The 24,807-nt window shown below is 57.1% G+C and overlaps 1 protein-coding gene across 5 annotated transcripts in view; it reads left to right on the top strand.

Annotated features, from left to right (window-relative positions):
* TSPAN11 (tetraspanin 11) overlaps positions 1 to 24,807 on the top strand; it is a 76,458-nt gene that overhangs the window by 44,888 nt on the left and 6,763 nt on the right. Inside the window, exons 3-9 of one of the 5 annotated variants that reach the window (XM_041735917.1) lie at positions 778 to 969; positions 16,420 to 16,494; positions 17,280 to 17,384; positions 20,216 to 20,374; positions 20,720 to 20,806; positions 21,707 to 21,844; positions 21,951 to 22,260. In XM_041735917.1, coding sequence (XP_041591851.1) covers positions 778 to 969; positions 16,420 to 16,494; positions 17,280 to 17,384; positions 20,216 to 20,374; positions 20,720 to 20,806; positions 21,707 to 21,844; positions 21,951 to 22,118 — 924 coding nt within the window. In that variant the 3' untranslated portion in view covers positions 22,119 to 22,260. Of the gene's footprint in view, positions 1 to 777; positions 970 to 16,419; positions 16,495 to 17,279; positions 17,385 to 20,215; positions 20,375 to 20,719; positions 20,807 to 20,990; positions 21,056 to 21,706; positions 21,845 to 21,950; positions 22,261 to 24,807 lie in introns of those variants that run through there. The other 4 variants (XM_041735916.1, XM_041735919.1, XM_041735920.1 and 1 more) reach the window with 4 other exon arrangements.

Genomic DNA, 24,807 nt, shown 5'->3' with positions numbered 1-24,807 from the left:
GCTAGCTAGGTGAAGTTGGGACCCTCACCCCAGCCTTTCAGTCGTATCGTGGTGGCGGGGGTGGGGGTCAGAAAGAATATGAGCAGGCTCTTTTGCTGGAAACCCTCTCTTGACACAGTTCCATTGAGCCAACCTCAGGAACTCCCTCCCTGGTCATGGACACTGTATGCGCCGAAGAACGTACGCTCACAGGGAATTTCGAAACCTATTGTAGTCCAGAATTTCACTGAATCTAGGATGCCACCAGTTGTGAGATATGCCATTGTTTGCTATACCACTAAGAAAAAGCGCAGCCGACCATAATCCTAAGATGCCATTAATCATAAGATGCATCTCATTTATAGAGATGTTCACATGGGGCTGTGAGAGATGTGTATTGTGGAATTGAAGAAATGTGGCACATCAGCCTCTCCTGTTCTGTTTGGAGTGGCGCAGCTGTGTGATGTTCATCAACCTGTCTCTCTTACCTGCTGGAGGTGCTGAGGACTTCCAGGGGCACCTGGGTGGCTCAGTGGTTGAGCATCTGCCTTTGGCTCAGATCCTGGGATCAAGTCCCACATAGGGACTTGGAAGAGGGAGCCTGCTTCTCCCTCTGCCTGTGTCTCTGCCTCTCTCTGTGTGTCTCTCATGAATAAATAAATAAAATCTAGAAGGAAATAAAAAGCACTTTGAAGAAACCAAATTTTAAAAGCAAAGTGAGTGGCACAGCAGGTCCAACCCACGCCGTGGAAACCGAGGAATCCGAGGATTCCTGCCCTGACCCAGGCTTTCCCGCAGGTGGGCGGGGCCACCGTCCTGGCCGTGGGCGTCTGGACCCTGGTGGAGAAGAGCGGCTACCTCAGCATCCTGGCCTCCAGCACCTTCGCTGCATCCGCCTACATCCTCATCTTCGCGGGGGCTCTTGTCATGGTGACCGGCTTCCTGGGCTTCGGCGCCATCATCCGGGAGGATAGGAGCTGCCTCTCCACGGTGAGTGCCCTGCCTGCCGGAGCCCCCAGCCCACACCCTGTCCCCCCCCCCACGCATTGGGCTCCTGTCCTGAGAGCCCCCAGCACGCGGTGGAGGCCCCTGCAAGGAGGCCTGGGGAAAGCCAGAGAGGGACAGTAGCCCTCGAGACTGCTGTTGGCCACAGTCTCCAGGTCCTTAGCACCTACTCCAGTCCTAGTGGCACCTGCTGCTCCTTCATCTTCCATTCCACCCTACCTTTCCACTTCCCTCCTCCTCCTCTTCCTTCTGGATGTTTTCACAGTGCTTTTCAAAGATACGCAGAAATGAACGTGATACTGAAGCCGCCTGTCCCATCACTCAGACTCAACAACTTTGTTCCCTCCCTACTTCCTGCCTCCCTCCCCTTGGCTCCCAGACAGCGTGTGGTTTGTAATATTTCAGTGCCCCCCCCTAGAACTGAAGAATCCTTCTTTAGAAATCATGACAACACCATGATCACACCCAAAAACAATTACCAGTCATCCCTTAGTACCATGAAATAGCCAGGCAGTTTCAGGTTTCCCCAAATGACCCATAAACTGTTCTCCTTTCTGTTTTTCAGTTTGTTTGAATTGAAACCTAAATTAGGTCCATGTATTAAGATTGGGCAGTTTGTCTCCTGAGTCTCTTTCAGTCTCTCAGCTCCACTACCCTTCTCTCTCTCTCTCTCTCTCTCTTTCATCTTGTTTGCAGTTTATTTGTTGGAAGGAACCAGGTCATCTCTTCTATGGTTTCTCCCACTCTGATTTTCTGATTGTATCCTTAGGACATCATTTAAAGTGTTCTCCTGGCAGTTGAATCTAGAAGTGTGATCAAACACAGGTTCAATTATTTGGGCAAGAGGATTTCATGGGTGACATTGTGGGCAGGACAGTCTCCTTGAAGCTGGGAAGACTGTCCATCCACAGCCAGCTCATCGTGTCAGGAAAAGAAGCCCAGGTGGGATGGGCAGGGGCAGAAGCCAGACCCACCCCCTTGCTTCTCTGCACCCTTTGCTTGGGCAGGCTCCCTGGTGCCTGGGTGGCATCTGTCCCATTTTAATCTCCTCCCAAGGGCCAAGCCTCCTCCAGGGGGAGCAAGGGAGGCCACAGAACACGTGGACTTAGCAGGGAAGGGCCAGAGCCAGAACCAGCCCGAGTCTCGATGAGAAATCAGGTTGAGCCTGAATGGAATCAGGTCACAGGAAGAAGCCTTGAAGGCTGTGCTCTCTCCACCCTGCTTCCCTGTACCCTTATACATCCAACCAAGGGAGCAGGAGGCAGCAGAGGGGCTGTCCCCTGAAGACTCTCGCATCAGTGGTGACCTAGTTATTTAGCTGAGGATACAAAGGCACCTGTGCATAGGCTCGGCAGGATGGCTCTCCCCTGCCTGGAAAAATTCTTTAATTCTGCTCTGAGGGATAGCCCAGGGCCAAGGTGCAGGTCACATGGATGGTGGCCCACCAGCAGGGCAAAGTCCCACAGGGGACCAGCCACTAGAGCGTGGGCTTTGACGTGAGCGGTCCTAACAGCACTGGGACAGGTGTGCCCTGAGCTGGCCCCGCACCTACCAGCCCTCCCTCACATGGCCTGGCATGAGTCCTTGCAAGCCTGCTGGACATCCCTGATCTGATCAGCATCAGCTGAATGAAGACACGGGGCATGACTCCATGAGTGGGCCTGTGCTATATGGCCTGGGGAGAAAGTCCAGCCCTTACAGGAACTGGGGGCTACTGGACCCAGAGAGATCCCATTCCCTACCTTCTCTGTGGATCTACCTCTCTTCTGCTCAGCACTGACCCTTTAGGACATGGGGCCTTCGGCTTGGCCTCAGGCTTCAGGCTGAGCCCTCTGGCCCACACCGAGCCCTGTGATCACCAGCTGCCCCTTCCTTCCACAAGGAAGAGTAAGGACTCACCTTTGCAGCCCAGGAAGGAAGGCCCTCACTTGACAACCTTCCTTCTCACTCAGAGCCATCTTCACTCTAATGGTCCCCTCTAAAGGTCCCACATCACTTCCTCAGCCTTGGGAAACAGCGCCCCGCTGTCCACCCAGGGTGCAATTCTAACATGAATGGGTGCTGCTCATTGAGAGCCACCTCCCTCTGCCCTTACAACAGCAGCCCTGCAAAGTCATAATCTTTGTGAACTCTGTACTGAGCACTGTTCTAAACACTGCATTTAGCTCAGTTAACCCTCACCCAGCCCTGTGAGGTGTTTACTTTCACGGTGTGCATTTTAAGTGAGGAAGGCCGCAAATAGGTTAAGCAATTTGCCAGAGGCCATACTGCTAGTGAGCAGCTAGGTCTGTCTCCCGGGCCATTGCTCGCGTCCCCCCGGCTAGCCTGCCTCAAAGGCATCATTCACCCCGATGCGCAGATGAGCAAGCTGGCCTGGGAGATGTGGAGAGACTAAGTGCTGGAGCTGTGAAGCCCAGTCTGTTAGAATTGCCAATAAGAATACACATCATAGGGAGGCCAGGCAGGGTGGGAGACAGAGGGATGGGATGCCGAGTGGGCTAATGTGGGTGGAGGGACATGGACTCTGTATCTGTGGATGTCAGCACAGAGCAGCTGCTTTCAGAGGTCAGGGTGGGTACAAGAGGGAGCTCCCTATGGAACCCAGCTGGAATACTAGGGCAGGAGACAAGGGAGCGATGGGGGAGGAGGAATTGGGGGGAGGCCTAGCAGTTCCTTGCTTTCATTATAGTATATGGAAATAACAGTGTGTGCCAGAGCATGACCATGTAGAAGGGAGCTTGAGGGCCATCAGGTCCAGCACTCCATCCAGAGGTCCCAGTCCAAAGACATTGGACTTGCAAGTGTGGGTCACCTGGGCATTAATGAGGGATGCTCAGCTTTATCGGCCTCTTTGGAGACCAGTCTACTCATAAGAGCTCAAAGACCACTAGGAAAGCCCAAGGGTTGGTAACTGGCAGCATTCTGCTCTGTGAGCCACCCATCACGGCCACCTCTTCACTCCCATCCTATACCATCCATTAGCAAGGTCTGCCGCCCTCCAGGCCCAGCCATTAAGAAAGCTGATGTCTCCAGCATCCAGCCACAACCTGCCTGGGGGGGGACCAAACTCCATACCCAGAGCTGTGCAGGGAAGATGTGAGGACTTCTGGAAGGCCAGGGCCTCGGGCTTGGCTGCAGGACGGCGCACATCTACCTCTCAGCTCGCCCTTTGGAGGGTCAACAAACTAGAGGTTTCCTCATCCCCTTGGACCTTGAGGCAGAGCTCGGGCACCAGGGCTGCTGAATGGGCTAGGGCTAGACGCCCTCCTTCTTCTCAGCCCTGCCTGACACCCCCCAGCCCCTGGTCTGCTCTCTCTTCCATCCCAACAGAACTGATCCCATGCCCCTGACCTCTGTGGCCCAGCATCACTGACCAGACACATCACCAGCTTGAAAGTGAGGGCAGGAAAAAGTGCACATGCACAGCCACCAGTCCAGGGGCAGCAGGCTAGCAGACAGCAAACCTTGAAGCCTGGAATCTTCTCCCTTTGCTTGTCCCTGCCCCCTCTGAAAAAAACAGACAGAACCGCCCCAAGGACAGAACACAGGTGAAGCAGCGGTTCTGAGTGACCCACATCCTGGCCTGTCAGCCCCTGAATCATTGAGCACTTGACTATTTAACCAAGAAGGTGGCTAGGACAAGTAGGAACTTTTAAACTCAGGCTCCTGTTCAGATACAAGTGATGCCGTTAAGGCAGTTTGAAAGTGTTCTGTGGTTCCTGGAGGCTCCTTGCTGCTCTCATTTCATGCTTTCCCCCTCCTTGTCTAACTTCCTTTTGAAATCTTTCATCAGCTAAAGGGCTGCAGGAAACTCCAAAGGAGAAATGCAGTGAGTCTGGCTCTGCACAAAGTGGTCCCCAAAGAGGAAAGGGAAAGATGAAAGACCAGGCATCCGAGTGATGTGGATCCAGCTTGGACCAGGCAGAGGGCAAAGCCGGACATCAGACGTTCCCTGAGAAGGACCCGGAGTGAGACGGTCCAGCTCACATGGCACCACATCTGCCCTGGTCCGAGCCCTTCCTCCTAGCACCTCTGCAGCCCCTAAAGTCACTTTCCTAAGAAGGAAGCGTTCATCAGAGACAGGAATAGCACATCTTTGCTGGGGTTGAAATGCCGCCTGGCGCGGTATAGGAAATCTGCGCAGGGGAAAGGGAATGGGGTTTAAATTATTTACACCAGATCTTCTGTCTTAGCGAAGGCTGCATGAGGGAGCCAGATAATTCAGGCCATCTAAGCCTAAGGCCGGTGATCAGGACAGACACCACCCTGATCAAAAGAAAGGGATATTTTTAGATTTTTGAATACGGGCTCTGAAAACTTTTATATCTTAAGCCAAATGAAGATTATGATGAATAGTTCAGGCTAAACTGGGTCCTTGTCAGGGGCTCTTTTATATTTAGGGGATGGATTAAAGTGTAAGAAGTGCTAGAACCGATTTCTGAAAATGAGACCCCAGACTGCAACACTTCCATCAAGTATATTGACAGTTGGTTAGCCAGGGCAATGAGATCTAGAATCAAGGACTGTGGTTCAAAAGCAAGTTGTAGGGGCAGCCCAGGTGGCTCAGCGGTTTAGCGCTGCTTTCAGCCCAGGGCCTGATCCTGGAGACCCGGGATTGAGACCCACATCAGGCTCCCTCCATGGAGCTTGCTTCTCCCTCTACCTGTGTCTCTGCCTCTCTCTCTCTCTCCCTCTCTGTCTCTCATGAATAAATAAATAAATAAAATCTTAAAAAAAAAAAAAAAAAAAGCAAGTTGTAGTAAGCTTGCCCAACTTACTCTGGGACTCAGGAAAGTCACTCAGCCACTTCTGGCCACCTTGGGATCCCTATGCTTATCTAGGGGTTAAGGTATGAAGAGAACGAGGGAGTATTCTAAGGCTTAGGAAACGAGTCACCACATTATATAAAGATCATAAAATGTGGCTATAATTATCATTTACATCACCATCACCATGACCAAGCTCCTTTGAGGAGGAACCTAAATAAATGGAGTTATTCTTAGGGCCATTACTCCCAGGGTCCCCACAGCTTGGGCAGGACCACTTCCTTGATAGAAGCTGATAATAGAGGAAGGATCCTGGTGCCCGGGGAACAGAGGGGAGGTTGACTGTGTCTCCCCATTGCTCATTTGTCAGGCTCACATTACTTTGTCAGCATTCCATCAGCCATCCAGCCAACGGGTGGTCATAGCCTCATCTGGTTGGTAGCACTTTGACCTTTGAGTCAGCTGCCCACAGGCTTCAAAAGAATGGATCCTACAGCCAAGGCTGTCCTCTGCATCAGAGCAGGATAGCCTTTCCTGGTCCTGTATGGTTGATCTGAACCTCCTCTCCTGGTGTAGTAGAGGCAGAGAAATGGACGGGATGACTCTCACCAAGGATCCTCACAAGGAAGTAGGATGCAGAATACCCTCAGAGTCCGGAGGCAAGGGCTCCTCAAAGACCCATTCAGCCAGCCTGTACCCTGCCTCTCCCAGCAGGGCCTGCCGAGGTCCTTCAAAGAGAGTCAGAGACTTGCCTAAGGTCACGTAGATGCCCAGTCAATATCTGAGTTTTGCTCCAGGGCCTTCTCTGCTGCCCCAGGCTAGCTTTGCACCTCCCTTTGGGATGCTTCCAACACAAGGAATGGGCTTTCACCTATCTTGCCATTCAGGACCTCAGGGTTTGCATTCCAGGGGAAAAGTGAAGCATGTGGAGAACTTGGGATCAGTTAGCAGCTGCCTGTGCCCTGATCCACTTAAAAGTGAAGGGCAAGCTTGAGGATACAGGCAGTGTGGCAGAAAGCAGCTCTGTTAATGCACCAAAGAAAATGTGCTGGCCTAGTGGGAGAAAGTTCAACTCAGTTATGTGTGGATAGATGATCACCCCATCATGGTGGCTCTCTGTATCCCCCACCCCCCAACCCTGCCCCAGCTGGGGCCCAAGCAAGTCTCACTCAGAGTAGGGCTGTCCGGGGAGGCTTAGAGACAGTGCAGGTGCACACGTGTGTCTGTGTTGCCGGGGAGGGGGCGGGTGGCGCAGGGGATGGTTACTAAACATCATCTATTTATATCCCAAATGCAAGAGTTTGCTTAACTCTGGATGACTGCCTCCCCACCATTCGGTTCCTTACGCTTCCTTAGCAGATTCTGAGTTTAGCCATGTAACAGGAAGGAGACATGCTAGCGTCCCTCTCACCTACTGAAGCCTAGTCCAGGCCCTGATGACTGGGGCTGCAGGAGATCTGGGCCCCAGGTAGCCCCTCACGACTCCCTTGCAAGCCTTTCTGTACATGCAGATGTTTCTGACTTTCCGGTGATGTGTCCCTCCCACCAGTGTTCAAATTGATCTTACTCCACAAGCAGACACCTAGCAAGGGTGGCCTGGAAGTGAGCTGGCAGGTAGGGGAAACTGATCCCAAGAGGAAAAATCTTCTCCTAAGGCCCCATAGCTAGTGAGGCCTACTGGACAGTGGGTACTGTCCAGCTCTGAAGAGGCTCTTGCCCTGCCAAGACCCTGGGGGAGGCAGAGAGCAGGAGCCCCCCCGCCCCATCGATGAGCTGTGTCTGATCCACACCTCATTCTCATTGTGGCAGCTGCCGCAGGCCTCCCCACGCCCCTTGGCCTGGGACAGTAGTGGTGGCTGGACAGCTGTCTGGACGTGCTCGTCTCATGCCATGTCCTGGTCCTGGCTTTGAAGTCGGTGCCTCCGTATTGATATGTCGTGCCCTACTCCGTCTCCCACACATCATGCTGAGGTTTTAAGGGGCATTTACAATCAATTGAAAAATAAGACCCAGGAGACAGAGAGCTGGCAGCAATAGGTCACCGTCATTACTAGCGAAGCTGGTTGGAGTATGTGGCTTTCTCTCTGCAGCCAGAAGCCTTAGCACCTCCATCAGCTCTGGTTGAAAGAGGCTCACATGCTTTTCTACGAACTGCCCCCACTAAACTCACTGCATGCAGGAGAGAAGAAAATTTGGCATCCTGAGGGCAGGCTGGTCCCGAGGTGAAGGAGGAAGGCCCACTCACTAGATAGGACAAGCAGTGAGCAAGGAGAAGAGACACCGGGGGTGTTCCTCTAGTTGTCCCTGCGGGAAGCAGGAGGCCAGGACAGAGGAGGCAAAGTCCGTACATGGCATGGATTGATGACGCCGCAGCACCAAGGTGTTTTTCCCATCTGAGCCCCACATTTTATGCAGAAGGCTCAGAGAGGGTGAGTGATTTGCCCAAGGTCACACAGCATCTTGTTACAGAGCCAAGCTGGACCCAGACCCCTAGACCAGGGCACCTTGTGTGACATCACTCTTCTCTGACCAGCACCATCCTGGCTTCAAGATCCACCTATCTCAGGATGCAGCGGATGAAAATATCACTGCCTGCCTGTTGCAGCAGCTTTTCCATATGGGGTGGGTTTTATAGCCACCTAATTTCCACCACTTCCTCTCCTACAGTTTTTTGCAATTCATTCTCCACGTTCCATTGATAGGGCTGCCATTGACCTCAGCAAGCATTTCTAGCACATTCCCAGAATTTCCAGCTCTACTGGGCACAAAGCAGGATGAGAAGAGAAGACACGAGGGGGCCTACATCCCAGTTCTCAGCTTGGAGTCTAATGAGAAGACACCTGTAGCAAAGGACCAAGAGCCCTGTGGGTGGTTTGAATTCCTGTTTCCATTTGGCCAGAGCTTCTGACCTCTCTGCGCTCTTCTGTACATCCAAGCTTGGTAGGAACTTCTCCTGCTCAACCCTCCCTTCCTCCCTGTAGCCAACCCTATCCTAATTCTAAGTTTCCCACCCCTAGCAACCTGTCACTAGTCCCATCCTTGGTCCTGCCCTGAGCCCAGGCAAATCTCATATGTTCCAGGCGCCTGCACAGGGGTCTATGGGCTGTGCCACATCTCCCCCACAGCCTGGGGGAAGACTCCAACAGGAACATCTGGGTCCTTCCGGGGGACAGCTGGAGGCAGCGGTCCCCCATTTCTCCTGTGCCCAAATGCCTCCAGCAGCAGCATTCCCTGAGTTGCCAGGACGTGTGCCCAGAAGAGTCTGGCCCTTATCCTGCCAGCCAGCAGGCCAGGCCCCTCCCCCTCTGGACCCACTGTCTTAGCCCATCCAACCCTGAACTTGTGGCAGTCCTGGCTTGATATCTGTCTTTGGCTTGGAGTCCCAAATTATGTTTTCCTCCTGCGCGCTACCCACTCCCCCAACAATGTGATCTCCTGACCCCAGCATATTGGCTTGGACCTTGGACAGCCTCCATGGCATTCTCTTGATGTGGCCCTCAAAGGCCTCCTGCCTCCCTCAGGCCCGGCCTGTTCCCTCCCCCTCGTCTTCCACCTTCCCATCTCTAGTTGGACCAGGTCTCCCCACCTGGGCCGGAACTGAGAGTGAATTTCAGATGTCAGCCAGAACACGCACAATCATCCTGTATGTAGCCTGCAGGGCCCCCCCAGGTGGAGAGGCTGAATGGCGGGGGCCCAGAGGGGTTGAGGTCACCTTTATCCTCCCAATAGTGACATCACCTTACAGGAATGGCTTGAGGCTCTCAAGCCCACATCCTCTCTTTTCTGCACCAACAGTTGGGCAGCCATACCTCTGAGCCCTGACTGCCTCCGGCCAGTGGTTAATAGCCAGAAATTAATGCACCTGAGGTCATCGCCGCTTAAACAGGGGCTCCATCTCTTCCTGCGTGGCCTATTGGCAGTTCCCTGGCCCTGCTGTGGCCTGCTGCTGTCACCCTCTCACACACAGCCACGCTGGTGGCACCCTTCTCCGGGCAGCGTAACCTTGACAGCGCCTCAAGTCCCCTCTCCTCTCCTGTTGCCACACTGCTCTAGAATGAGCTGGGGCCTCCACCTCCACCTGCCTGGACACCACGCCTCCTCAGTTTTCCAGCTGTGGCTTGGTTTCCGTCTCTGATCCTGCAGAATAGCGGAGGGGGCCGAGGAGGAAAGCATCAGCAGGTTCCCTTCTTTGTGGTAGAATCAGCCCAGCAAGGAGTTCCAAAAGTCCAGTCATACAAAGTCTTAACACTGCGGGGAGAATGCCAGCTGGTGCCAAGCTGCCTGGGCTCATATGCACCAGTGGCTCTGCCCCAGAAGCCATATCTGGGGTTCAGCTTGTCCTCATGCAGCATTAGCTCATCTGCAGATGCAATTTCTAATTAATCACCTTAATGTCACCATTAGAAATATTGCCACATAGCTCCTGCAGAGCTTCTCATTAAAGAAAGTATTGGTTTGGTTCAGACAGTACTGTGCTGTTCCAGCTTTATTTTGGATTTCTAGTTTTAGAAAATACCCAACTTCTCTTCTAGTTCAAACTGTACCATTAAAGAGTAAAGAAAAAAAAAAAAGAAACTTAGATGGTACAGAGGGAAGAGGAATGTTTGGGTCCCCTTCTATGCTTTCCAAACTGGTTCCTCCTATGTTTGGGGCCCCCTTTGGTGGATTTTGAAGTGGCATAGTTCTCACGGAGGGTGCTAGAGGCAGAGGCTACAAGAACTTCCTATAGAAGTCTCATTCCTGGTCCCCATCAGACCAAGCGTCAGTGGTTGCTTCTGGAGGGACTGGGGGCAGCCCTGAATGCAGGGACTGGCCAGTCACAGAACTGCAAGTGGGACCGGAGGTCAGGGAGCAGTTAGGGCCAGGCTGGGTCCAGTTCACCAAGGTTCCTTGGGGACTGTGAGGACAGAACAAGACACAGGACAGAGTAGGAGGGCAAACAAGGATCAAAGTCCCCATGGTCCTGGGGGGCAGGACACACATGAGACCCAGGAGTCCAACAGAGGCACCGAAAGAAGGATGTCAGCTGTGAGGTCATGCGCAGGAACTTCTGGCACAGGGTGAGCTTGGGGGAGGCCTGGCCTAAGCTGAGACTTGGCTAACAACGTATGACGCAGCCACGGTCGGGGCAGCGAGGCCCAGGCGACATCACGTCGAGAGGTGCAGGCCGTGGGGAGCGCTGCACAGCTGTGCAGGCTCTGACCCAGGATGGGGCTGGGCTGAGCAAAGCAATGGGTGGCGGGGCACGCATGGCACGAGAGCCGAGGCTGTAGTCCCGGCACAGGCGTGAAGGAGCGGCCCGGCAGGCAGAAGCTACCGTTTGGAGTGCCCGGAGGGGCCCCTGAGGAAGGAGGGGAGGCCGCTGGGAGAGGCCACCCGGACACACCTGGCCTGCCTGGCCGAGGGTCTGAGGTCCCTGCAGCCACACACCCGGCCGCTCCTGGGGGGTGACACACACAGCAAGCCAGCGCACAGGCTCTGCAGCTGGAAACGCTGGGCTCGGCCACGTCCTGCGGTGTGACCTCAGACCAGCTGCCAGCCTCTCCATACATGCGTCTCACGGTCATAGGGAGGCCAACGCCGTGCTCGCCCCGAGGGTGGCTGGGAGCCATCCTGAGACGTGCTCACGAGAGGCACGGGCACCAGCAAGAGCTGGTGACACCCTGGCCTCGCCGTCACAGGTCCCCCACGGCGGGCTGGGGCTGCGCTGGTGCGTGAGGCGCTGATTCTGCCAGGGAAGCTTCATTGCTCTCTCCGTGTCTCGGGGGACGCGATGCCTTTCCATCACTCTCTATAGGAAACCACGGCCGGCTCTGGAGAAGCACGGAGGCGCCCTGAGTCGGGCTGTCGCCCCCAGGCTGCAGGAATCCTGGTGGCCCCAGAGGGAACGTCAGCTGCCTGGTGGTAGAGCGCAGGCCTGCCCCGGCCGGGTAGCTAGGAGAAGCCAGTAAATCCCGACCTGCAGTGGAATGGGACACCTCCAAATTACACATAGGGTGTCGGAGCTGGCAGCGCCAGAGCCGTCTTCATGCTTCTGTGAGGCTGCGGCGCCCAGCCCGCCCCGGCTCACGTGGGGGAAGCCAGGGGCTACCCAGCTGCTTCGGGAAACAGGCTGTGGAGCTCTCAGGATGCACCTGGGCTCATAGCATCCCCACAACAGCCCCACGGCCCAAGGGCCCAGGAACTGGAGCCCTGGAGGCTTCACTGATCCTGGAGTCAGAGTGGGCGACATCCTGCCACTAGGTCCCCGCGGAGGAGGGTACGGAGTAGGCCGCTCTCATGCCTCTGTGTGTGCTCAGCTCCAGGCTTCCCAGGAACTAGCCAGCCTGCCTCAGATCTTCCTTTTTATGTCTCCCCTAGGGCTGAGGGGCACGTACGCAAATCAAATCCCAGCAGCAGCCTCAGACTCTGAAGTTAAATGTGTAGATGGGGTTCTCAGTCCGGCACCTGTGACATTTTAGGTGACCGGATCATTCTTTGCGGTGAGGCCTGTCCTGTGTGATGTTGAGAAGCATCCTTGGCCTCTCCCCACTAGACGCCAGCCAGGAGCCCTCCTTTCCCCAGGTGCGACTATAAAAACACATCTCCGGATATGGCCAAATGTCCTCTTGGGGCAAAGTCATGCCAGGTAGAGAACCACTGGTATAAATTAAACTATGGTGACAATTCCAAGCCACCCATGGATCAGACGATGACTGGGCTCCTGCCTCCATGCCTGGGGCCTGCACACACTGGCCAGTCCCCTTTGTCTCTCGTGGCGTTCTTGGTGAAAGGGCACTCACGGGTCTTCATCAGGCGACATTTACTGAGCATGCATCTGGACCCAACACCATAGTGGACCCTGAGGGAGAGCCAAAAGAGCCTGAGATGTGGTCCCTGCTCCCCAGAAACTCACAGTCATCCTGGGGAGACAGGGCCATAACACCAGAGGCAGAGGTGACCTCTGGAGCAGGGGGCAAGGTGAGGTCACTCACCCGGCCTGGGAGGAACAGTGTTTAGGGGCCGAGTCTAGCCGAGGAGCAGGAGCAGAAGCTGGAGGCAGATGAAGCTCTGTGGGCATTTGGGCTGGGGAGGCTAGCACCTGCTGCAGACCCGGGGAGGACTTAGTGGAGGCCAAGATGGAGCTGAGTGACAAAGGACAGGCGGGCCCTGGAATTCCAGGCAGGGAGTCACTGAGGGCAAACAGGCGGAGGCTGGAAGGCTGGCGCATGTTTAGGGACCGTGTGGAGGCACTGGGGCGCTCTGCAGGTTTGGAGCCAGCTAGCTTGTGCTCTAGAAGTGCTGGGATGACCCGGCTGGACTGAGGGGAGTCAGGGAGGCTCGGTAAAGCAAAGGTGGAGTGGCAGGGGAGAGACATTTGTCACAGCTCACGGCCTTGCATGGCCGACCCCCACTAGCCACTGGCCCCATTGCCCAGGCTTCCAGCAGTCTGCTCCAGAGGCAGGGCTGCCAGGACCCTCAGGGCGGGGGATCCCGGCGTGTGTGACCCTTTGCCAGCTTCCCGAGGACTGTCACACCGGGACTATGACTCAGGGCCTCCCCCGCCTAGGTGAGTCATGCACCTGCAGCCCTCCTACCGCCGCTGCCGCTGTCTGGGGCGAGGGCCTGTGCCCCCCAGCACCCGGCCTGCCCACTCCCCGGCATGCGGCCATCAGTCCCCCAGGACCCCAGGCTGGCCCCCACACCCCTCCTGAAGGCCTCTGAACAGCCAGGCTCCCAGGTGGGCAGGAGCGCTCTGCTCGCCCCCGACGACTCCATCAGCTTGGGCTGCTGTTCGGTGCCTCCCAGCGAGCCGAGGGCTGGCGTGTACTAAGTCAGCCCGCCCGGCCCATCGGCCCTCGTCCCAGCCCGGCTTCCAGTGGCGGTGGCAGTGACTTCCCCGGGGGGAGTGGCACGACACTGCCAAGCCTCCATGACTACCATCCAGCGTGACTCCCGGCTGACAGTCCCCGCTGATAGGACATCAGTGATGGGAAGAAGAGCCTCTCCCCCCGCCACAGATGGAAGGCGGAGAGGGGCAACATGCTGCCCTCCTTGTTCCAGCAGCCTGAGTCCTCTCTCAGCCTGCCTCCAAAACCCCTGAGGGCACAGGGTGCACCCAGGGAGCCTGGCAGCCACTGACTAGCCATCTCTGCATGTAGGGTCCTGTGTGCAGAAAGAGCTGGCCCCAGAATACTGGGGTCAAGGGCGTACGGGGGGCAATTTGGGGTGAGCAGGAAGGGCAGCCGAGTCAGAGGAGCTGCAGGATGTCAGTGCTGCTCTGAGCTGTCGGGGGCACCGGGCAGCTCCCAGTTGGGACACAGCCTGGCCCGGGCCATCAGGCCTGCTGCTGGCTGACCAGTCTGGTTCACCTCACATTGTCACCCGCACACTCTGGGAGCAGGGAGCAGGTCACATCGCTGTAAGGCATAGTGTCCTCCCTTTGGGTCCTTTGAACCCCTTGGGATGGGCAGGGCAGCAAGGGTGCCATTCTTCCCATCCACTGGCTCCATCCCACAGGCACGGCCCTGTGTATGGCCCTGGATGCTGCATCCCGGGGCTATGACTCAGGGCCTCCCTGAGAGAGCCTGGGGAAGATCAAAATTCAGTTCGCCCAACTCCCTGAGCCACAGTTTCTCCTTGGAGCATGTTTTCCTAATTCACACTAGGCACTGGTGGCTGCTCACTCAAACCCAAATCCACTGATGTTCCACCACCGTTCTTCGGACTTCCAGGCCCTGCATCTCAGAGGCTCATCAAGCAGAGAGAGCCCCTCCACAGACCTTTTTGTCAGCCTCCTGCCTTGGCTCACCTGGACACCATCCCACACCTGTCACAGCCCCGGGCACATGGGGCCCTCCTTCCTCTAACCCCGCCTGTGGCATAAGAAGTCCATGAGGCCCAGGGAATATGCCCTCGTGGGACATGCAGCTCCCTTCTTCATTCTAGACTAGGAGCTAGTGGACAGCGTGAGCCCGCATAGAGATGACAAGGTGGCTGTGTCCCTCAAACTCACCACATTCTCCCCCCAGGGGTGGTGGCAGGGGTGGGGTATGTGGATCCTGGCAGGGGATGGACTGAGCTTGGACAGGTGGGCCAGAGGCCTTCTCTGGTATGGCCCTGAGCTTGGAGCAGGTGGAGAAGGGGGTACCAGGGACTCCCATTTGTACTCTTGCCTTAGGCCCCATAGATGAGAAGGGCAGGACTGCCACCATCATTCAGGTCCAGGAAAGCTTCCCTCACCCCTGATGGTGGCCAGTGCTGAGCTCAGGAGACCATGGGCTCAATAAAATGGCTGGGGGCTAGGGGCACTATTGACTTACCTTGGAAGGAAGCCTTGCCCCTGGAAGGAATGTTCTTCGTGAATAGGAATACCCTCTCCTCCATCTGTGTTTAAGTCCTGCCCAATGCCAGGTTTCATGCTGGGCTGAGATAGTCAGTCAAGGCCCCTGCATGAACTCCCCTCACCCCTGAACTGGCCCGACAGCCACCCATCCGGCCTACCCATCTGGCCTGCCCCTCACCTTCTTCCCATTCACAGACCCACCTGCTTGCATCCCTTCCCCTATTTGATGAGCCCTGGAGTTTTGGGGCTCAGTCATAGGCTGAGCTCTCTCCTGCAATCCAGAGATATCAGTTACCATGGCCAGATGGGACAGGCGGTGCCTGGGAGATGTCACTAACCACTGAGCATGGGTACAGGCTGGGCTCCCCCAGAGGAGGCAGCAGCACTCCACTGCCTTCCCCCTCATTCCCTCTCCCCTGCCTGTAGCCTGCTTCCTCTCTTCCTCCCTGTCCCCAGCTTGGCCACGTGGGCCTGACTTGCATCTCTGACCTGCGGATGGAACAGTGTCCCTGGAGCCTCCTGACTGTAAAACCCGGTGGGAGCAAGAGAGCACAGCCGGGAAGCCAGCCAGCAGGCTGTGAAGCGTGCAGAGCAGCCCCAAGCCTTGAGGCCAGGCAGCGGTGGCAATAGGAGTTTAGAACCCTGTGCAGGGCCATGAAGGGCTTGAAGACACACCAATGCCCTTCCTAGGCCACGTGCCTTTACAATTTCCTGAGCCTTGGTTCCTGCCAGCCACCCCGACACTCACAGCCTCTTCTGCTCTCTCCACCACCGTCTGCCCCCTCCAGGCTTCCCACATGCTCTCCCCTCTGCCTGGCACATGCTTCCTGCCTTCTCCACCTGGGAGCTCATCCTCAGAGATGCCATTCAGGTGTCAACTCCTCCAGGAAGCCTTCTCAGACTGCCCTCCCCCACCTAGGACCACCCATCATTTCTAGGGCTTACCCCATTGTAATATTTGTAGCACAGCATTGTAATCACTTATTTATCTGTGCCCCCTCCCTCCCACCAATAACTCTGAGGGACGTAACTGTCTTACTTAGGATACCTGGCCCATAGGAGGTATTTAATAAGCATTGGACAGGTGGATGGGTTAACGAACTGACGGTAGACCAGGAGGTGAAGGGGTGTGTGGAGACTCCATACCAGCAGCCAGGAAGGTGAGGCTACCCAGAGCTGCTGGGAAGACGAGGCAGATGGTATGGGTGATGGGGTCCCTCGCAGGTCGCCCCACCTCTCCCGCTGCTTTGGGGAGACTGTAGTTCTCGGCCTAGAAGTCCTGAAGTGCTGTCTGCCCGCCCGGGCCTGATGCTGGTGGTGACCACCTTCACTCCTTTCTCCTAGTATTTCTGCCTGTTACTGGTGATCTTCCTGGTTGAGCTGGTGGCGGGGGTCCTGGCGCACATGTACTACCAGAGGGTGAGTGCAAGCATCCTCCTGCTACGTTCCCCATCAGCACCCCTCACGGGGGCACCAGCACAGGGCGGGGTGCATAGGTATGGGGGAGCTGGGGCCCTGACACACGGGGGGGCCTTGTCTCTCCAGCACCCACAATCCTAGGCACATCTGGGTCCTACGTCTTGGCCCGCATCCAGCGATTCTCCACCCCATCTGTTGATGCTGGTGTGCGGCGTGGGAGTCAGGGAGTGGGAATGCCCCATGGGAAGTGGGGCGGCCCCTCTCCCCTTCTCAGCAGAGGCAGAGGATGAGTCCAGCTGGCGGGCATCCAAGGAGAAAGGCCGGGGATGGGGCCTGCCTGCCTGCCTCGGACAAGGACGAAGTGGCCAGTCAGGTGCGCTCCCACCAGGTTCTGGGAATCAGGGGCTTGAGACCACGACCAGGGTGAGACAGATGACACATTGGTTATTGTAAGCCAGCACCCGTACAACCGATGGGTGCCTGCAGGGTAACAGTTGTAAATATTTTTAATATTTCCTCATCATCTAATGAAAACAGATTTAAAAGCGCCCCTGTGCCCGGCCTCCTTGCCCTGCCACCAGCTTTGAGCCGGGCCTCCCCCACCAGCCTCTCAGCTCTGCCTGGCACCTGTCAGGGCTCCGGCTTCTGCAGCCTCCCACCCCACCGCCCCGAGAACTCCTGCGCAGCCTCCCACTCCTCCCTCCCGGCTTGGTTAGGAGGGGCCAGGGGGCGTGGGACCAGGCTGGGTGCTTCCACTGAGGCCGCCTCCCCTCCCCGCTCTCCAGCTCAGCGAGGAACTGAAGCAGCACTTGACCCGGACCCTGGCTGAGAACTACAGGCAGCCCGGAGCTGTGGACATCACCTTGTCAGTGGACCGCCTCCAGCAGGACGTAAGCACCTGCCCCATGGGCTCGAAGCCCCTGCAGACGTGGGTTCAAATCCCGACTCCATCCTTCTGTCCGTGTAGCCCTGGACAGGTTACTTACCTTCTCTGAGCCACACTGGCCTCTAAAATGCAGCCTCATAGTGCGTGTGGAGCACTCAGTATAATCACATATGGAGAAGTCCACCCCACTGTGAAAACTGCATACTGAACCTCGCTCTGTCCTCCCCGTCCTGTGTCCTGCTCTCCCACCCCAGCTCCCCGCCAACTGCCTCCTCCAAGCACCGCCCCCATGCCTTTCCCCGCCAGGCCCCGGTGGGCAGCAAGCTGGCTGGCCCATCTCCTGGCCAGGATCCGGGATCTTTCCATCAACAAGGCTGCCTGCTTCCTCCTCTGGGTGCAGACAGCCACGGTCCCTGAGGAGTGGAGGTATTTCAGTTAGGCCACTGTAAGAACTTCCCAGTTGTGAGCGTGAGGCAGAAGGACGGTCTCTCCTGTCTATGAAGACACTCAGCAAATTCTCCCAGTGACACCCACACTCCTGCCTGAGGTAGAGAAGGGGCAAGTGGACCTCAGACCTCAGATCACTGTGGTGATCACTAGCTGTGTGTGATTATGTAAATTTGTTTCACATAAATACCAGTTCCTCAGTCACTAACCACACTGCAGTGCCTAATAACCTTACGTGGTTAGTCACCAAATTGGACAGCACACATAAAAGGCATTTCTGTCACTGTAGAAAGTTCTGTTGGACACTGTGGCTCCAGGATCCTGATGGCTCCATGTCTGAAAATCTGAGGAAGCTCTGCCTATGCGCTGGGGTCTCCCTTCTCCCTGCCACTCCACCCTCACCCTTAGCCTGTCTGTGCTCTGTGTCTGCAGACCCCACCCTGGGCCTGAAGCCTTGGTTTTTTTTGCCAGGAATAGCAGGCAAGTAAGCAGAGCAGAGGTTGGTGGGGCTCTGAGCTTTAGGGGCATCTTAGTTGAGTGGGGGAGGCACCCTCCCCATCTCCCCAGGACTGGCTTAGCTCCCAGTAAGCTCTGCATGGAGTGGTCTCTTGTCCTTGGCTACAGTGGCTCAGGGCACCCGTGACATAGGGACACCCATCCACACCCACACGCTTTGCCTGCACACACCCTGTGGGGCAGCCCTGTCCAAGGCTAGGTCTGCACTTGTTGGGCCTCCCGAGTGAGGATCTGGTCCCTGCCCTCGGCGCCTCACGCTGGGAGCCTGACACAGAGCCGGCAGTGGCACCCAGCACCAGGCTGGGAGGGCCCTGAGTGGAGAACAGAGCTGGGGAGGCCACCTGGGGGACCAGGAAGGAGGTCCTGGGCTTGCCTAGGGAGGGAGGGAACAGCATGAGGAAGGGCACCATGGGAGCCAGTGTCCGCCACTGCCCAGGGCCTCCGTGGGCACCAGGGCACACGGCCGCCACCTCACACGTGCCAGCCACAGTTAGAACCAGAGGTGCACGAGGGACCTCAGGCCCAGCCTGCAGCTAGGCCTGAGGAAGCAGCCTCAAGGGGGCAGCGGCTTCAGGCCAGGGCCAGCATCTGGGCCGCGGGCTGCACCCCAGTACACAAATGGCACCCGCATGCCTCACCCACATGTACTCACAAAACGATCATCGTAGGAAAGGGTGTCTCCTACTAACTGCTCAGCCCTGCAGGACCCTCTTCTCCAGGCTTTATAGAATAACTTCTCACGGTCCTCACACACCAGACTGAGGTCCCTCATCAGCCCCATTTACAAGTGCCAAAACTGAAGCCCAGAGAGGGCAAGTAACCTGTCCAAGGGCCACACAGAAGTATAATCCCACGTGACTCCTCCACACACCGTGCTATTCCCAGCCCCAGGTGCTGTTCCATCCTGCCTGCCTCCTCAGGGCTCCTCCTCTTCCTTGTGGGGCCTTTCCAGGCTTGTGAACGGAGTCACTCGCCCCTTCCTCTGAGCTACACACGTCTCCCCGGGTCTGTCCTAGCTCCAGAGAAGCGTCAGAAAGCCAGGAACCAGGTGGCTGACGCAAGAGCCAGGGCCGGCTTCACTCCTGGCATGTAGTAGGTGCCTAACACACCCTCGTTAACTGTACTGAACGTACCTCCCACGCTGCCTGCACCCCCACACAGACAGCCTCACCCAGCTGGCTCTGTGGCTCACATGGGGACTTGGTCCCTCAACTCAGAAAGGCAAGAGAGAAGCAGTGTCCTGTTGCATCCCCGGGGCCCCGGGCTGGAGCTGTCCTGCCCTGGAGCAGAGCAGAAGCCCACCTGTCTTATCCAGCACTGACACCGCCCCTCTGGTCAACACTGACCTGCCTGTCCTGGGCTCTGGGACACCCTCTGTGTTCCTGTTGGTCTGAGGGCTCTGAGGCTTCAAAGGGTTGAATGAGGGCCCAGGAACCTCTGAGGCAAGGCGGGGTCCCTGCCCCTGGGGTCCTGCTTCCCTGGGTGACTAGGAAAACACTCCCACATGGTCTTGGCCCTGCCCTGGGCTCTGCCCGGGGTGCACAGCCCCACTGTCTCAGGGACCCAACTGCTTCTACTCCCCATGCATCTTCTCACAGACCCTCCCTGCCCTCAGAACCCCGAGCATGATCTCCTTACAGGACTTGGGTGGACAGAAGGTAGCCAGCAGGTGTCTCACAGCCAGCTTCTGCACCTGCCTGGAGAGAAGGGCCTCAAAGAGACCAGCACACTACGCATAATAGGCAAAGGAAAAATCACAGGGAGAACAAAGAGGGGATGGGTTAATATTTGAATAATGAGTCCTGCAGCCCAGACACGGAGGTGCTGGAGGAGCCCCAGGCCCCTGGCCCTCAGCATCTGTCTCTCTTCCAGTTCAAGTGCTGCGGGAGTAACAGCTCTGCCGACTGGCAGCACAGCGCGTACATCCTGTCTCGGGAGGCCGAGGGCCGCCGGGTGCCGGACAGCTGCTGCAAGACGGTGGTGGTGCGCTGTGGCCAGCGGGTCCATCCCTCCAACATCTACAAGGTGGAGGTGAGTGCCCAAGCTCCAGCCGAGCTCCGCCATGGCCCTGGCCATCCAGGAGCACCCCCACCCCCCACGAGAGGCAGGCTTGGGCAGAGGGGCCGGGAGGGGGGGATGCAGGAAACACCTATTCGCTGGCTTTCAATGGTCTCCACAAAGCCCTGGGAGATCCTGGGACACCATGGCATGCCCCTGGGTCACTCAAGAAGCCTGTGGGCCATTGAAATGCTGGACCAGGCCCTTTAAGCCTCTGGCCTGCCCTCAGCCGGGTGGATGCAGCACCCCCACCAGCCCTTCCTGCCCCAGCCTCGCCCACCTCTGGACCACCGTGAGTAACCTGCCCTTACCTTACAGGGAGGCTGCATCACCAAGCTGGAGCAGTTCTTGGCTGACCACCTACTGCTCATGGGGGCGGTGGGCATCGGGGTGGCTTGTCTGCAGGTGAGTTGGAGGCAGGGCAGATAAGGACAGGGGTGGTCTAGCAGAGCTGTGAACCCCTCTCCCCTCGGTGGGCATCACAGATCACTGCCCTCTGCACTCCCACGTGCTGCCCCGCCCTCTCCCCCTCCTCTGCCACCTTCCCTCGGCAGCCAAGCCTGAATCACATGGTCACTCTCTTCCCCAGAAAAGATGAAGGAAAATACCTGGGGGCCCTGGGGCCCAACTTGAGGAGTGTGAGTGTGAGCTCAGGTATGTGCATGCTGCCTGTGTGTGTGCATGCGGGTGTGTGTGTGTGCAGCCTGCTGGGGTAGGTGTGAGGCCGTGGGTCATCCGCATGCATCTAGGTGTACGTGGCACTGTGTGCACGGGTATGTGTTCAGGTGTGCTGGTGCATGTGTGTGTGTGTGTGCATGCACCTGCACTCATTCCCCGGTGTGTGTGTTCACACACATGCCTGCCCGTGGATGTACACTCCCTGTATGCCCAGCTCTCTGCTCTGAGCAATGCCTTCTGCTGTGTCCCTGCTCCACCCGCCTCCCTGCTACACCCAGGAAGTCACTGGTAGTCTCACAGTCGCTCCAGTCCAGCGTCGGTAGAGAGGATTCAGGAGGGGCACCCTGGGGCTGGGCCCTGTGTGGCCACCTTGCCTGGCACAGCAAGTTCCAGAGGGAGCGCAGTGCCGCCCCGCCCTTCCCATACCGCACCAGGACTACCAGCCCTGAGGGGTGGGGGGTGGCGGTTAGAGGCCGGGAGATCCTCTGGGCTCTGGGCGTAGAGCAGCCACGTCCCTGCCTGCCTCACAGCTCCATCCACAAAATGGATGGATTTCCCCCAGCCGTGCAACAGAAGGTCTAGACAAGAATGAGGTCATGAGCATGACACACTCACTGTGCTCAACAGGGAAGGCCTCCCCGCAAGCAGAAGTGGTGGTTTACCAGGCTATCTGTAGACCTCGGAGCAGTTTCAGGCGCTTTCTGTTCCTGCCACCACACACCCAGGCCAGGCATGTCCTCGTTCTCCCATTCCTCGGATCAGAAGGTTGGGACCCTGAGAAAAGACCAAGGGTGTCATCTCCTGAACTGGTCCCCAAGCCTCCTGACTTGTGATGTTTGCTTTCCCCAATCCCACCCGCCCTCCAACACAGAGTCCCATGGAAAGAGAAGCGGAGGGCAGTAGCAGCAGCTGGCTCCGAGAGCCCGCCAGTGTGGGCTCCTTCCAGATCACCGCACAGCCTGGGCACGTAGGTCTGTGCATCCGGGGCTCTACCCGCTGGAGGCCGGGGGGTAGGGGGAAGCAGGCAACCCAGGGCTAGTTACGCCATCTCTAGGCCTCAGTTCCTTGTTTGTAAAATGGGGCTAATTATACCTAGTTTGGTGAGAGGATTAGCAATATATATGTAAATCACTTGGCTCGTCGCTGAGCAGATAGCAGGTGTTCAATAAATGGTACCCTTCATTATTTTATTCATTTCCATGTGGGCACATTGTCTCTCAAAAAAAAAACCTTCTCGGAAAGTTGTTTCCTGGCCAGAGCAGCTTGCCCCATCTCCAACAGTTGGCACGCAGGCCAGAAGCCCCGCATGGCATCAGCAGGCCCCCTTTGGCACTTCTCTGGCGCAGGCCTTCTGCCCCACAGAGTGAGCTGAGGAGGCACCACTGGGGGTGAGGAAGGGGCAACTGTGTGCTGCAGCTCCTGGATAACTTGTTTCCAGAAACCTGCCGTCTCCTTCAGGTGTGAGGGGCCTGCTCTGGGTGCACACTGACCAGGTCTGGACCACACTCCATCCCCTTCCTCCTGGCCTCCCGGGCCTGGGGGAGCCTGGAGAGGCTGAAGACAGGGCCAGTGACCCCCAGGGCAGGGGGGGGCCTGCCTGGCCCCAAGCCTGAGGTCAAAGTGAAATAGGCAGGGGTGGGAGCACTGCCCGGGGAGGGGAGGGCATGCTGTCGTACCCCCATGACCCCTTGGTCCTGCGCAGCTTGCTGTGGAGGCGCTGCTCACTCAGAGCCCCCAGAGGGGCTGCCCCGGCCACGCCGTGGACCCCGCCCCTCGCCCCCTCGCCCGTCGCCCAGCTTGTGCCCTTCTGCTCCGCTGGCCCTGGGCAGCCAAGCCTCGGTCACAGCTCCCTCTGCTGGCCGATGCTGGAACTCAGCTGGCCGAGTCCAGGTTGGCTACCTGGCGGGCCCCAGGCTCAGTCCTGATCCCCGGAGTGGGCACCGGACGCCTTCCCCACACATGTCCGGCCTGGCCCTGCAAAGATCCCCAATCCTCAGCAGGCTAAAAGGCAGTGTCCTGTGCCCCTGGTCTCCAGGACCCGAGGAGAGGTCAGAGGGCCTCCCCGCTTCTCACGTGACCTTGAGGAAGTCACGTTCCCTCTCTGAGCCTCAGGCTTCCTTCCTATAAAATGGAGGAGTTGGATATTTTTCAAGTCTCCCGTGAAGTGATAGACTTCTCTAATCTGTGGAAATCCCACATAGGAGCCTGGGTATTAGACACGAGGAGGAGCCGCTCTGGTTGAGTTGGTTGTTGGGGCTCTCAGGTTCTGTGATTTTTGGTAAGGACCCTGCCTCAGTGAGACTCACGTGCTGCAATTTTCTAGATCATCACAGCATGTCTCGTGAATGCTCTCAACACCAAGCAGAAAATGTGGCTAACATAACAAACCCTGATTGCAGATATTTGGCGACATGTCACTTGTGGCCCCATGGATGTGCGCGGACCAGGCGCTGATATACTTAGGAGAGATGGTGGTGGGCTGGAGGGACACAGGATCTCCGCAGAGCCCCCACGGCAGCAGGTTTCAACCTTGCCTGCACCTGGGGACCACCTGGCCAGCGTCAGAACTGCCCAAGACCCAGGCTACACCCCAGCATAATTTAGTCACATCATCTGGGGCCCACGGCCGGGTATCAGCATCCTTGTAAAGCTCCATGGTGGGTCCAGTGTGCAGCCAGGCTGAGAACACTGGCCCGCGTGAGTGACAGGAGCCACAGGGCACCGGAGGGTCAGGGACCAGGGGAAGGTCAGGGGCCAGGGAGGAGAGGGAACCATCACAGTCCTTAAATACCCAAAGGCAGGCATGCTGGGGAGCAAGGGGACACTCCGGGGATACCAGAGGACAGATAGGAACAACAGGTGGAGTTTCCAAGGAGGCAGACTGGAGAATCCGTTAACAATTGGAACTCTCTGGCAGTGGTCCCAGTTGAGCACAGAGCTGTCTGTGCCTGCAGGTTGCCGCAAAGGTTGGACGCCGGCCGGCCCACTGAAGCCGGGTGCCCCGCACACGATGGGCACACTCATCCCTTCCATGCTGCTGCCAGGCGCTCCTATCAGCCAGACCCTGCAAGGCCCCTGTGTCCACCCCAGGCACATCGCTCACTACTCAGGATGTTCAGACCTGAAAGGGATGATGGGGGTCTTGAGATACCTCCGAATCACTCTGCGTTCTGGAAGGACCTTACAAGGTACCTAGGCCAGTGCTGGCAGCCCCAGCTGCACGTGACAATAAGGCCCAACTTCACAGATTCAGACTCGGACTTTCTGAGATGAGGCCTGGCCTTGGGTATTTTTTAAAGCCCTCCAGGGATTCCAGTGTGCACCAGGGTAGAGAACACTGTGCGCCCCTCCCCCCCTTTGTGTACATCTGAAGACACCAAGCCCAGCAATGTGGTCACTGGCTAAAGGTCACATGGCCACCATGGCAGAGCCAGTGAGGACCCCAGTCCTGGGGCTCTGTGTTCTACTGTGGGTAGACTCTGGAGACACTCCACCTTGAGATAACTTTGGAAGCTAATTTCCAGCATACTCTGGCAGGGAAGCTTCTGTCTAGAAAGGATGTAGTGGCTCATCCTTTTCCTACCACCCTGCTCACGCACACACTCTGGAAGCCTCCCACCCAGGGGCTGTGCAGAGGATGCTGAGGGCTGAGCCTCCATTGTCAGCTTTGTAATGAGAGCTGCTCTGTGTCAGGTGCCAAGCCTAGTGCCGGGGCCACCAGCAGGCAG

Source organism: Vulpes lagopus, chromosome 21 (genome assembly GCF_018345385.1).
Source record: "Vulpes lagopus strain Blue_001 chromosome 21, ASM1834538v1, whole genome shotgun sequence".
Classification (NCBI taxonomy): Eukaryota; Metazoa; Chordata; class Mammalia; order Carnivora; family Canidae; genus Vulpes; species Vulpes lagopus.
The sequence above is the reverse complement of the archived record's forward strand: the minus strand, read 5'-3'. Positions and strand labels throughout refer to the sequence as shown.